We start from the raw sequence: 12828 nt of genomic DNA, 5'->3' as shown, positions 1-12828 counted from the left end.
GCCTTGAGCCCCTAGACCCACATGGGGAGACCCAGAAGCAGGTCCTAGCTGCCAGCTTTGGATCAGCCTAGCTCTGGCCATTGTCACCATCTAGGGCATGAAACAACACACACAAAATCTCTGTCTCCCTCTCTCCATAGCTCTTCCAAGTAAAATAAATCTTTAATCAAAATAAGTAAATAAAAATAAGCCAGCAGGGTGTTAACGGCTGCCTCTCACAACAGGCAAGGCTCTATGGAAAGCAGCTTCCTACTCACAGTGTGTCCGAGTAGGTCCGACTTCACTTTCCAGGTAAAGGTAAGGGAGTCGGTACAGAGGCTGGGACACCATCTCCCCCCGAGTCAGTTCAGATGAAGCCCAGGACTGCTGCAGGCAGGCAGGCTTTCCCACATGCCCAAGCACATTAACCCCCACCCAGGGCCTCCTGACCAGAGTCCTCCTCACGGGCTCCTGCCAGTAGCAGGTCCACCCCACAGCAGTGCTGACCACCTGGGCCCAAGGCCCTGCACGAGTGTGATCTAGACACGCTCCATGTCGGATGAGAGCAGGGGGCGCACTGCAATTAAAGAATAAGGATAAAAGCCAACTCCTAAGTAAACAGAAAGGTCTACTCTACACATCTGAGAAATACAAAAATATTACTTGTCAGGTTGCTCCTCTTTTAAGTTAACTGGCATGAACTGCTTTTGTTTTTTTCAGTCTTCCTTTCTCCCCTCTATGGTTTACAACAATTCTTAAACAGGACAAGGCTCCTTTGACAACTGACCCTTCTCACCTAGGAAGAACAGGAGCAGCTTCATAAAGCATTTAAGCAGTCCAGCCTGGGAGCACCCGGGGCACGTGGGCGCAGCACTGCCCCCAGAGGAGCCGGGGACGGCCAGTTTTTTATCGTCTACACAGCAGAGGTTTGCATCCCTTTGGCAAGTGGGACCACCATAGAAATACCACCAGCCACACTTCACAATGTGTTCGGTAGCAGGTGCATGGTGCACCGGTAAGGAGGTGGCCCAGGTGACGACACCTCCACCTCTCCTAGTTCTGTGAGAAACAGGTCACCCTCCCCCCAAAAAAAGGACCGAGTCCTTCCTGTGAGGACTTAGCCAGCAAGCCTGGTAAACTATGCGACACCTGCCTGGAATTACAGTATGTAAGACCTGTCTCCCCGAGCGAGTTCAGTGAACCTCCCCTGCTCTCCACCCACCTGCCTGAGACACACAACAGCCAGGCCTCCCCCAGCCAGGGGCCCACTTTCTTTACTCTCAGAGTGGGGAAAAACTGCACTTGAGAATGAATCATCCATTTTGTTTTATTTTATTTAGTCATGTGCTCACAGCATCTCGCTCGCTCTCTTCTCTCCCTGGCAGGTCACAGAGATAAATTAAAAATAAAATCTACAAGGAAAATAATTTATAAAAGCACTCCCAGGCTCACACCTTCTATCCCTACTGCTCAGTTAGGAACGGCCCTCTGCCCACCCGGGGAGGGCCATCAGTGCTTCCCCAGCTGTTCCGGGGGTCTGGGGCAGGCGTGCCCCAAAGCCAGGCAAGGGCGGGGCAGCAGTGGCAAACACACACAGTGTTTGTGGTCCTGGAACCATTGACCACCAAGGGGCACCCCCTGCCTCTGCCTCCAGGAACCTGGGGGAGACCTCTCAGCCCCCATTACATGCACTTCTCATTCTTCTAGAAAGAAACCCAAACAAAGCAGATGGGGGCCTCGGGACAGAGAACAATCCCGAGTGTCACACAGTTGCACGGAGTCTTTATGGCAAAGAGAACGTTTAGCAGCTTTGAGTATTGGGGCATCCATCTCCTTTTGACTCAACACGAGCATTCTAGACCCTATCCTATAGGTGAAACAGGGCACAAGCCCTGAAAAAATCAAAGCGCAAGAAATTCTAAGAGGACTAGTTTTGTTGCTGGGTTTTACAGACTTTCGTTTTCCTCCCAGTGACAAGCCCGGTACCTGTAGGCAGGCAGCGGGAAGGTCTCTTCCCCAGTGTTGTGCTGAATACTGCTAGGAGGCAGAGCACTGGCACTTTGCTCCACACCCTCCCCACCGCCTCCAGGCAACCCTTGAGGAGCAAGGCTACAGACAGGATCCCAGTTCCCGAGGGTTCCGGCAGCCAGGGAGAGGCAGGACCCACACCCCTGGAAAGGTTAGAGGACAGCATTGACATGCAGGCTCTGCTGGAGACAGTGGGAGCCTGGGCTTGGGCTGAGCTGGAGGGAGATGGCAGTGGCAGGGCAGTGAGGGGCATGCTTGGTGCTGGAGCTGCTGGAACCCAGGACCTGGGATTCTATTCTGCTTCCTCTGCCCTCTGACCCGAAATCGCCAAGCTAGTGTTGGGGTCCCAGTGGCTTCCACTCAACTGGAAGCATTATTGGCAATATCCAAATGCTCCCCTTCAGGGTGGCCAAACTGCTCCTCCAAGCCCCTGTGTCTGTACCCTCCAGGGGTTCACCACACCAGGGAACACCTGAAGCCCATCCGATCCCTCAAAACTGCTGCCTGGATCCTGGCCAACTTTCACCTTCCCTTTGATTTTCTTCCTGCTTTGATTGTTCTGGGTTTCCTTCCTTCTTCCCACTACTTCTCTCCAGTGCCTTCCTTCCCCTCACCCTTTGCTCAAGTACATGGCTCCTCGACCTGTAGATGCCAGCACCACCCTTCCTCCCAGGAAAGGGGTAGGGGTGAGGACCCTGTCCACCCAAATGGCCTGGCCACTTGCACTCCACCCCAGCGGGCGAGGCTCAGCCACACAGCGCCCGCGCCCACTTCTTCCTGTACACTGACCTGCAGTCATCCCATCTGAGAAGATATATTGGCTAAGAAGGCATTAAGTCCCCACTGTAGGTCCCGGCCCAGGCCCGGGCCTTCTCCAGTTTCGGTCTTGGTGAGCGTCCACCCCCGTGCCCCCCGGGCTCACTTCCTGCGGTCCTTTGGCTTCCTCTCCTGCCGCCGGGCCTGCTGGTCGGCCATGGTGCGCGGAATGAGGAGGACGCTGCCGTCCCCCGCATACTGAAGCGCGTACTGACTGGGCGAGTAGGGCCGCCCGTTCTCATCCCGCAGCCGCCCAAACACCTCCTGGTACAGGCTCTGGACTTTCTGCTTCATCTGCCGCAGGGACCGCAGGAACTCCACCTTCTCACGCAGCAGGCGCGCCTTGTCCCGCTGCAGGTCCTCCACGTCACGCTCCAGGTTCAGGATGGTGTCCAGCTTGCGCTTGCGGCAGTTCTGTGCCGCCATCTTGTTCTTGCCCCGGCGCCGGATGTCTCGGATGAGGCTCAGCTGGGCCTCGCTCAGCTGGTATTTGGACAGCAGCTCGTTGAACTCCTCCACAGGCAGGTTGATGATCTTATCATTGGTGAAGGGGATCTTCATAGCTCGGGCCCGATGCTCATCCCGGCTCATCTGCTTGTCCAAGAGGTCAGCCTGCTTCTCTTTGCTGCCCTTCTTGAGGCCGCTGGGCGGTGGCAGGTCAGCAGAGTCAAGAGCACTGGGCGCCATGTTGTACGTGTGGTTGTGACCCACGTGCTCCAAGTAGGGCAGGCAGGAAAGCTGAGACGGATCCTGGTAGCTCATGCGGCAAAACTTGGAGTACTCAGGCTGGTAGCCCACGGCGCCCTCAGCTTCTTCCAAATCCACAGTTTCAGAATCTGAGCTGTAGCCAACGGCGCCTTCCTCAGAAAAAGAGGAAGAGGCGGAGGAAGAAGTGGAGGAAGAGGACGAAGAGGAGGAGGAGGAAGAGCTGCCTTCGGAGCTGCTCAGGGAAGAAGGGCTATGGCTCGAGTCCAGGGAGAGGCCGGAGTCTGAGTCGAGCTCGTCCTCCAGCCGAGAGGCCTGCACAGGGTTGAAGCCCTCCTCGATGGCCAGGTCCATCAGGCTGATCTCATCCAGCATGGCTTCATCCAGCAGCCCCCCGAGCGGGTCTGGCAGCTCGGGGCCTGCCGTGTCATTGGCGCTGCCGTTGAGCTGGGGTGGGAAGAAGAGCCCTGCCAGGTTGGTGGAGCCAAAGGTGGTGTTGAGGCTGGTGGAATTGCTGGGGACCAGTGGGAGCAGCGCGGAGCTGCCGGCCACGGACAGGCTCTCCACCTCGGGGCTGAAGAGGGAGAAGTCCTGGCTGCAGCCGCCCAGGGATGCCTGATGCAGGCTGACATTCTGATTGATGGGAGTGTTGGGGGCAAGGCTGTAGTTGGTGCTCAGTGGGTCTCCAGGAGGGGCATTGTACAGGATTTCACTTGCTGATGAGTTCACTTCCATGGCCTGGGGGGGGAGAAGAACATGACTGTTGACCAGAAGCAGGTGTCCTGGCTGGGGCTCCAACACTGCAGGCACCTGACAAGCAAGTTCTGTGTCAGCTCCGGGACCCACTTGGTCCCCCAGGCCTTCCTGTGGCCTCCACCCCAAGGCAGGACTGACCAGCAATGCCCTCTAGAAGTCCCTCTTTACTGCCACGTCAGCACGGTGATGAACACCCAGACTGGAATCAGAAAGAAGAAAGGGCCGAGGGCTGACCAGGTGATCCTGCGGACAGCAGGGGGATACGTGAATGTCAGCGCCCGAAGGAGCGAGGACATGCCTGAGCAGGCAGGCCGGTCCTGGGGCCACCACAGCCCCATCCTGAGCTGACCCGCCACTCCCTACACGTGTGAGCAGGTGACCTCTCCATGTACCCATTTTCAAAATGTTACCCTCACTCCCCCTAGAAGAAAAGCACCCAAGTGCCAAGACGTCCTAGGTTAGTGCCGTCCTGACGATCCTACCTGCATTTCCATGATGGACATGAGATCTTGCCACTGCTGTTCTAAATCAAACGGTGACTCCGTCCCCGTCAGGAGAGGAGACAGGAGGTTGTTCTGCAGGGCCGAGGGCTCGCTTTCAGCAGGCACAGCTTCTGTTAGGCTGGGCACATCTGCTGGAAACTGCGGTGGGACAGAGGCTTTAAGGGGACCGGGAAAGACCTCCCGTGCTTTCCTCCCAGAGACCACACTCTCCTCTGTGAATTTACTCCAGCAGCCAGGACAAGGCTAGAACCACGAGCTGGCTTTAGCCAGCCATGGAGGGACACCACGGCCAGGCTACCCTGCTCGCTCCATGGGCTCTGCCTGCACCAGCTCACCATTCTCCCCCAAACGGCAGGTGGCTTCTAGCAGCCTGAGGAGCTCTAGGGACAGGGCTGTCTGTCCCTCCCCACAGGAACCTGTGGCGACAGTAGCTGGAAGCCTGACTGACGTGGCCTTGCTCTCCCGGGGGCAGAAGCCTCAAGCCTAGCACAGCTGCAGGCCTGTACTCTCCTGGGCCAATGGTTGCCCTCAGGTGGAAGAATCCTGCATCAGGAAAATGCTTTGCCCACTCTATGTTGCCTGCTGCCAAGGCCTGGCCCTTTTATGTCTGCCACCATCTATGCCCCCCTCTGCCCTTCAGGGCCCATGGTGGTCACCCCATCATGACTTGTAGACCTCAACCCACCCACCCCCGGACATTCAGATCCGCCTTCTCTAGGGGGAAGTTTCTGGAAGCCAGACTGGCAGTGAATTTTGGAGGTGCAGGGAGGTGTTGGTACCTGTGCGGGGAAGCTCTCGCCGGTCTCCCCATCCACTAGCAGGTTTCGGGCCAGAGCTTCCGCACCCTCGCCTGACCACGGGTCCTCCTGCTCGCCTCCATCTCGCAGATCCTTATCCACATCCTGCTCCTTCTGACGGTGACTATAGTCAAAAACCTCACGCCCAGCCCCCAGATCAATATCCTGCCGCCAAAGGATGTCAATCAGATCTATATCCTGAAAGACAGATCGCAGGGGCTTTAGCCTCAGTCCCAAGAGCCCCCTCCCAGTCCTCCCCACCAAGACCCCTATCAACTGGGGTGGGGTCCCTCCCAGCCCGACACCTGCCAGCCTGTATCCCAACTCTGCCCCAGCAAGGTTTCATTCATCCATTTCCAGGTGCTACAACCCCTGCCCCCCCGCACCAGCCAAATCCACCAGCATGCCCATCTCCATACAAATCTGTAGGGTTAGGCTCTGGAGCAGACACATGGCCCGACCACTAGGCAGGACCACCTCACTCCTACCCAAGAGAGGGAAAGCAGGAAGCACATCTCATTTAAGGAATAGAATCCTATAAGAACTTGGGGGCTGTAGGAAACCGGCCCCACAGCAAACAAGGGTGAACTCTCAGTGCAGGATTGCTCGGCGGTGACGGGGCTTGCATCAGCCTGTGGTGCCACTTCATTTGCATACAGGGGTGGGGTGGGTGGGGTGGAAAGGAAAATCCCTGCATTTCCAACCACCTGCTGCAGCCAATGACAAGGAAAGGCCACCTCCAGCCCTTCTGACAGACATGCCCCTGTCCCCGGCGACAGCACAGCAAGGCTGCACGCCCCCAACTCTGAAGCCCAGGCTCACCTCATGATCATCCCTGCCAGAAGTCCCACCCTCAGCCAGTCCCGGGAGCCCACAGGCAGGCAGATGACCCCTGCACACAAGCACCATGAGGCCAGCCCCACGCTGTCACCGCACCCCACTGCTCCCGCTCCTCCCTCACCACACCCCAGGACTCGCTCAATCCCCATCAGCCCGCTCACTCAAGGACATAATCCCCCTCACTGCTCAACTACGACTGCCACCTCAGGCACCAAAATGCCTCCTGCCCGCTCTACCCTGGTGGCTTGTGAACAGTTTCTACATCTGCTGCCTCCCTCATTTGCCGTCAGCATAGAACCCCAATAAATTGAGCTATCTGGGCTTTCTAAATATGCCACCCCCATGGTGGAGCCCTCCTCCACAAACCTAAAGAAACCTTAAAGTATTGCCTGGCATTCAGGGCTTAACAATCACTTTCCAGAAAACCACCTCCTCAGCTCAGACCCACCTCCCTAGCCCTAAACAGGGATCCCTCTCCCACCATGACCCTCCCCAACCCCAAGACCTCCCAGAGGAACCTCTCGCTTTAGTTTCCCCACAGCACCAACCTGAACAGAAGCCCTGGACCCCAGAGCAGAGGGGGGCTGGGCCACCCGGTGACCAGACAGCAAAGAGTTAAGGGGCCGGCTGCCTTTGGCATGGCCCCCACCAGTGGGAGAGCTGCGGTCCAGGCGGGTCATGGTCTGCGAGAAGAGCCCCGGGGCAGCCAGTGCCGGGAAGCCGGACAGGGGGCTGCAAGGAGCTCCTGGCTTGCAGGGAGCACACCAGGCTGGAAGGGTGGCCCCTTGCTGGCTCCAAGGGGCCCGAGGAGGGTGCCCCGCCCGTGCTGCTGCCTGGGCGGCCCAGCCCAGCCCCCTTCCTCCATCCTTAAGCAGCCCCCTCCCACCTCACAACCCCAGCTCCACTCAGGCGCCCGGCAGCCCCCACCCTGAGCTCACCGCAGAGGCTGCAGTGAGATGGGACTCCCACCCCATGCTCCCTGCTCAAGCTGCAGAGGCAAGGAAGCTCCCGCCTGGGCCTGTCCGCCCGCTCCTCCCTCTCCCCCTCCCCACGCCCCCCAAACTTGTTACCTAGGCTGCAGCAAGGAGCCAATCCCCTCCCCCTCCCACCCCGCAGGTCACTGCTGAGGCTGCAGAGAGCCAATCCCCTCCCCCAGGTCAGCAGCTGGGCTGCGGAAAGAGCCAATCCCCTCCCACCCTCGTTACCTAGGCTGCGCCGAGAGCCAATCTCCTCCCCCAAGCCTCTGCTGGAGATGCACAAGGAGCCAATCCCCTCCCACCGCCTGTTACCTAGCCGCGCTGCGCAGCCAATCTCTGCAGCCGGGCGCTGGAGAGGCTGCCGCAAGCGCCGGCCCAGCCCTGGGCCGCCTCCGTCTCCTTGAGGAGACGCACCCAGGGGCGGGCAGCCCCACCCAGCCCAGTCAGCTGGGGTGGCGCAGTGAGCGAGCCCTGGGGGAAGGGGTGCCACTCTCCTCCCTCTTGTCGCATCTGCTCCTCCAGGCCCCTCAGGACTGGGCACTGACTCCTCCTGCAGCTTCTCCGGGAACCGAAAATTCTTTGCTGGGAAGTGGAAGGGAGTGTTCCCGTTCCTCAGGGGGCCGGTGGCCAGTCCTCCAGGGATCACAAGTCAGGCTGGGCAGCACCCCACTGCACCCGGCAGCTTCCCTTGTCACCCTAAAACAGGCTAGACTGGGGCTAACGGGAAAGGCGTTTTTCACACCTGGGGAGGCAATGTCACAGAGCTGGCCAGACCCAGCCACACACAGGAGCCAGAGACAGAACACTGCAGCCTGGCCACAAACTAAGTCCCTCACTCCCGCAGTCACCCCAGCTTTACGCCAGAACATTCTAGCAGCCCTGGGCCACACCTTCCTGGGTGGCAAGGAAGCCCCTGGCATGGCACAGCGGGTGCTCACTCGGCCTCCCTGGACTGCTCCCTCAGGGGGCTGTGGCTCCCTCCTCGGGGCACATCAGAGAGACAGCATGTTCTAGGCCACTGCCCGCTGTCAACAGGCCACCCACCCCCTGCTCTGGGCCTTGTGCCAACCTCCAGGGGAATCCTATCCCAAACAAGGGCCTAGACCACGGCTGCCCATCGAACAGGCCAGGCAGCAGGGCAGCACTGCCACCCCAGGGATAAGACTGGCTCCAGCAGGGGCCTGTCACATGCTCCAGGCCCGGGTATTTTTATCCCGAGTTGCTGAGGAAATGTTGTCCCAGACACGCAATGATCCTCCCTCTGCCCAGACCAGCCTGGGACCCTGAGCTGACCCACACCCTCCCAGGCAAAGCAAGTTATGGAGAGTTAGGGTCAGAAGGCACGACCTTCACAGGGCCAAGCAACAGAGGAGGCCTAGCTCACTCCCATCCCCTCTCGCTCCCCCAACGGCACCTCCAACACCCACCCAGGACAGGCCGAGGCAGCTGCAGGGCCGCGAGCTCCACCCACCCGGAGCTGCAGCACAGGGGCTGAGCATGGAGCCTGCAGTACACTGCCGGCCAGCCAGGGCAAGGACAAGAGCAGCCTGGAAGTGTCACTACAGGATCTAAGACCCTAAAGAGAGACGCGCCCCGAGCTGCCCCAGGCTGCCATGGTCCGTGGTCTCTCCATCCATCCGGGCCTCTGCCACACCACTGCAGGCAGTCGGGGTCCCGGCCTTGGGGGCAGGGCTGCCTTGCTGCTCAGGAGGAAGTACCACCCAGCAACTCCTGCTCACCAGGTGCCACTCCCAGCTCTGTAACTCAGCTTCCAAATAGTGCCAGCTGTCCCCCAAGGGCAAAAGTCCCTAGCCCAGCCCTGGCTCAGGAGTCCTGGCCTCCAACAAGCCATGCTCCCGACCACCCACAGACCTGTGCTCAGCAGTGAGCTCCATTCAGGCAGGGACGAGAGATGGGGCCGGAGCCGGTGGTCAGAGCCTGCCATGCTGGGCCCCTGCTGTCCTCCATGCCAGAGCCATGGCTCTCCTTGGAGAGAGCTCCCTCTGCCCTCCCCCTGCAGTGGGCCCTCAACAACCACAGGAGCCTGGGCCCGCTCCTGGCCAAACCCAGGCCTGGCTTGGGCCCAGACGTGCTCGGCACTGGAGCGCACACATGTGTGCTTCCATGTGGCCGGGAGATGCCAGGCACGAGGCCACCACTGGTCTTTGTGTCTTAGCAACACATACACATGCAGCAAAGCCCAGCACCCCAGCAGGCCCTCCCCAGCCCTGGGCTGCCGGCCTGCCGGCCCACCCGCCCGGCTCATGTTGAAATCTAAGCAGTAAACACCCTGGCATGTGTTCTAGGAACCTCCCGCTGCCCTGACAGTACATTTCTAGGTGGGTCAACGGTTCAAAACAGGGAAATGCTCCCAGCGTCCAATCCTAAGCAGTGCCCCCACAAGCCCACAAACCGCCCCCCTGCTCCCCAGCCCCTCCACCCCCAGTCTCTCTTGTCTTTTATGGGGCTCAGTGAGAGGACCACAAGCCCTCAGCACCAGCCCACCCCCCACACCCACTTCCCACAGGGCCACTGACCTCTTTGGTTAGGTCTCCACTGACTGGAGGGGCAACAGCCCCCAGATCCTCCAAATCTTCACTGAATCCCTGCTCCGGCTCGCTTTCTCGCACCCCGTTGTCTGGGCCTGTTACATCCTGTAGGCCGTTGGAGCTCTCGAGGGTGAGGCCTGAGCTGGGCTGGCTGCCCGACACGGAGCCCTCCGGGTCCCGGTGGACGAGCCAGGCGCTGACCTCCGTGCTTGGCACCTGGAGCCTGTCCAGGGCCCTCACCTGACTCAGGAGCCGCCGGGCCGTGAAGTAATTGTCCAGGTCTACACTCTTGGGGTGGATCCCATAGCCATCCAAGGTGTTCCTCAGGTTGTGGAACTGGGTCTGCGTGTAGGCGGAACTGGGCCCCAGGATGATCTCCCGCAGCGGGGGCAGCTGCGAGGTCAGGTACGTATCCACGTCCACCCGCACCCCAATCAGACTCAGCAGGATGGTGAACTGCAGAAGTCCTTCTGTTAAGTATTTCTTCAGAGAAAGCATTGCTGAAGGACCACAACGTTTATGCTGTTTGGTTTTTAAATCTTCCAAAAAGACAAATCAAGGCCACGCTGCGCTGCCGCTCCAACTGGCGGGTCTCCCTCCTTGGCGCCCGACAGCGTGGCCCACCCTGGCAGGACAGCGGGGCCCCAGAGAGCGCACCCCGTGGAGCCAAGGCCCCGCGCCAGCCCCCCACATCCACTTCTCCCTGCTCGCCACCTCACCTCTGAAAACACACCTGCTCCTAACCCCTGGCGGGCCTCTCCACAATCCAGTCACTTCCTCACTCCCATCAGCCGATCTCTCGGAAGCTTCCAACTGCAGGCTGCTCTCAGCAACAGCTGATGCACTTTTTTTTTTCCTTCTGCTTCCTAAGGTTTATTTTCTTTGGCTGCGGCTACAGGCCTTTTGTCTTGGGTCAGAGTGTCCCGCCTCCGCCACACTTACCAGGGGGGTTTCCAGAGAAACCTGAAATGGGAGTCACAGAGCAACAGGATGAGGCTCCACACCAGGATGAGGGGAAGAAGAGCGTCACAGCAGACGGCAGGACACACATTAAACACAAAACAAAAACTTTCACAAAAACAGAAAACATATGACTCAATAGTTTCAGAAAAGAAGTCAGTCATAAAACCACCTGTTACACACAGAAACACCACTATATTACACACCGATCACAGAGGCCTCCTCCTGGGTATCTGCACAACCCTGAAAAACAGCCTGCTTTGGGTCAGCAGGCGATGCTTGGGGCATCCAGATCTCTCCCTCTTTGCCTAACATTCCAGCTCCCCCGCATCCCGCCTCCAGCGCGTTACCAGCCTCAATTTTCAGCAGAAGCCAGTCTCGCTCTCTACAAACGACAAGTTCTTCACCCACCTCTTGAACAAACTGCCCACAGCCCCTGGCCCTTGTAGCTCTAAACAGAATGGAGCGATTATTAACGAGTGGAAGTGTGAAAACACACCACGATCCAATTCGGGCCACTACACAGAAAACACCATCTTGTTTCCCAACCCAGAAATCCCATCTTCCTTTTCTATCATCAGTCCCCCCACCCCATTTAAAATAAAAGAGGTGGGCGGTTTCGCACAGCGAGAGGGCACCCAGAGCTGCCCAGGCAGCTTTTATCTTTATTCCTATGACCTTTCTGAGACGAGCAAAGGATAAGGCCAAGTCCTCGACCCACACTGCCAAGTGGGGAGAAGGTAAAAGTGCCTTTCGCTTTCTGGCGGTTACTTCTGAGCCTCCATTAAGCTCCATAAACCAGAACAGACCCCTCTCCTCCTCCCGGCCGGGACCACACACAACACACCCCCCTCTCCGGCAGAGGCAACCCCACCGCGACCCAGGATCCCGCCTGCGCTGCTCTCCCACTCCCACGCCAGCTGCTACTGAAAGCTCCTAGCAGTCATCCAAGTTCCAGAAACCGGACAAAGTCCCTCAGAGATCCCGAGGTGGGGCCAGCAGCCCTGAGCGGAGTCCGTTCCCCCACCCCACCCCGGCCCAGCCCGGCCCGGGTACCCGAGTCCGGCGGACACCAAGTCGCCATGCCCTCTCTCGGCGCCTCGGCTGCGAGCCTCGTGGGGCGGCGAGCTAACAAGTGCCGCTGGGCCGGCCTTGACCCACCCTTAAAGGCAAACCTCTCCCCGCCCTCCGTGCCCGTGGCCCCACCCCACTCCCAAACCCGGGCCTCACACCACGCCTTCTCGCGACCTCAACCCTTCCCAGTCCATCCCACCCGTCCCACAGCCCACTTCTCTCCCGGGCGCCGCGCGGCCCTTCCTTGCCAGGCCCAAGACCCGGTCCCGCCGGACACTCGGCTCGGCCGCCCAGCTCCCGCCACGGGCCCCTCGGCCACAACCCGCCGCCCCTCACCCCATAAGCCTCGGGCCCGGGGCGCTGCTCCCCTTCCTTCGGGGAAAGGAATATTCCCGATACCCGCTGCTGAGTCGGGCGTCCGCCACCACAGGCCCTCAGCCTGAGTCCGAGGCCGCCGCCGCCGCCGCCACCGGCCGGCCTAGAGCTCCCCAGCCTCTGCTTCCCTCCCCGACCCCTCCTTCCACCTCACTCGGAAGCCCGCCCGCCACGTCCATCAGAAACTCTTCCTCCAATCAACTGGCCGAGACCGCGGCAGCCGCCGGATGTAGCTCTAATTGACAGCAGAGACAACCCAATGGTTGAATGAGTCTCCTCTTTCCCAGGCCCACTTTCCTAAGACTGACATAGCCCATAGACCAATGGGTGTATAGCCCCGCCCCTCGTTCTGGGCCCACCAATGAGTGGGGCAAAGGCCGTAGTGTCAGGTTTACTGGACTTGTTTCTCGGAGGGCCGTGTTGCAACCTATAAACTTGTAGTACGTTCTGCGTTGAAGGGCTGAGGCAG

General features: G+C 59.4%; 1 protein-coding gene across 5 annotated transcripts; it reads right to left on the bottom strand.

Moving 5' to 3' along the window:
• Window positions 1–2466: 2466 nt before the first annotated feature.
• On the bottom strand, window positions 2467–12513 carry NFE2L1 (NFE2 like bZIP transcription factor 1). 5 transcript variants are annotated; one of them, XM_058676655.1, is made up of 6 exons: window positions 11967–12107; window positions 10684–10913; window positions 9939–10489; window positions 5567–5782; window positions 4767–4925; window positions 2467–4266 (listed from the first exon to the last, which is right to left on the bottom strand). In XM_058676655.1, exons 3-6 carry the CDS (start codon window positions 10446–10448, stop codon window positions 2926–2928), a joined length of 2226 nt encoding a protein of 741 aa, XP_058532638.1. In that variant the 5' UTR covers window positions 10449–10489; window positions 10684–10913; window positions 11967–12107; the 3' UTR covers window positions 2467–2925. The 5 variants fall into 5 exon arrangements, with proteins under 5 accessions (XP_058532638.1, XP_058532636.1, XP_058532637.1 ...); XM_058676653.1 differs by lacking the exon at window positions 11967–12107 and adding an exon at window positions 12384–12513 and having other exon boundaries at window positions 9939–10913; XM_058676654.1 differs by lacking the exon at window positions 11967–12107 and adding an exon at window positions 12321–12466 and having other exon boundaries at window positions 9939–10913.
• Window positions 12514–12828: the final 315 nt, after the last annotated feature.

This window comes from Ochotona princeps, chromosome 17 (genome assembly GCF_030435755.1).
Source record: "Ochotona princeps isolate mOchPri1 chromosome 17, mOchPri1.hap1, whole genome shotgun sequence".
Lineage (NCBI taxonomy): Eukaryota > Metazoa > Chordata > Mammalia > Lagomorpha > Ochotonidae > Ochotona > Ochotona princeps.
Note: the sequence above shows the minus strand (reverse complement) of the source record. Positions and strands in the feature narration are given on the sequence as shown.

Bases quoted from the DNA above. Each gene is read 5' to 3' on its own strand.
- NFE2L1 (XM_058676653.1), bottom strand. From the start codon at position 10,448: ATGCTTTCTCTGAAGAAATACTTAACAGAAGGACTTCTGCAGTTCACC. The intron at 5,783-9,938 runs GTCAGTGGCCCT...TCTGTCTTTCAG, and splicing joins GTGGAGACCTAACCAAAGAG to GATATAGATCTGATTGACAT. The intron at 4,926-5,566 runs GTACCAACACCT...GTCCCACCGCAG, and splicing joins GCGAGAGCTTCCCCGCACAG to TTTCCAGCAGATGTGCCCAG.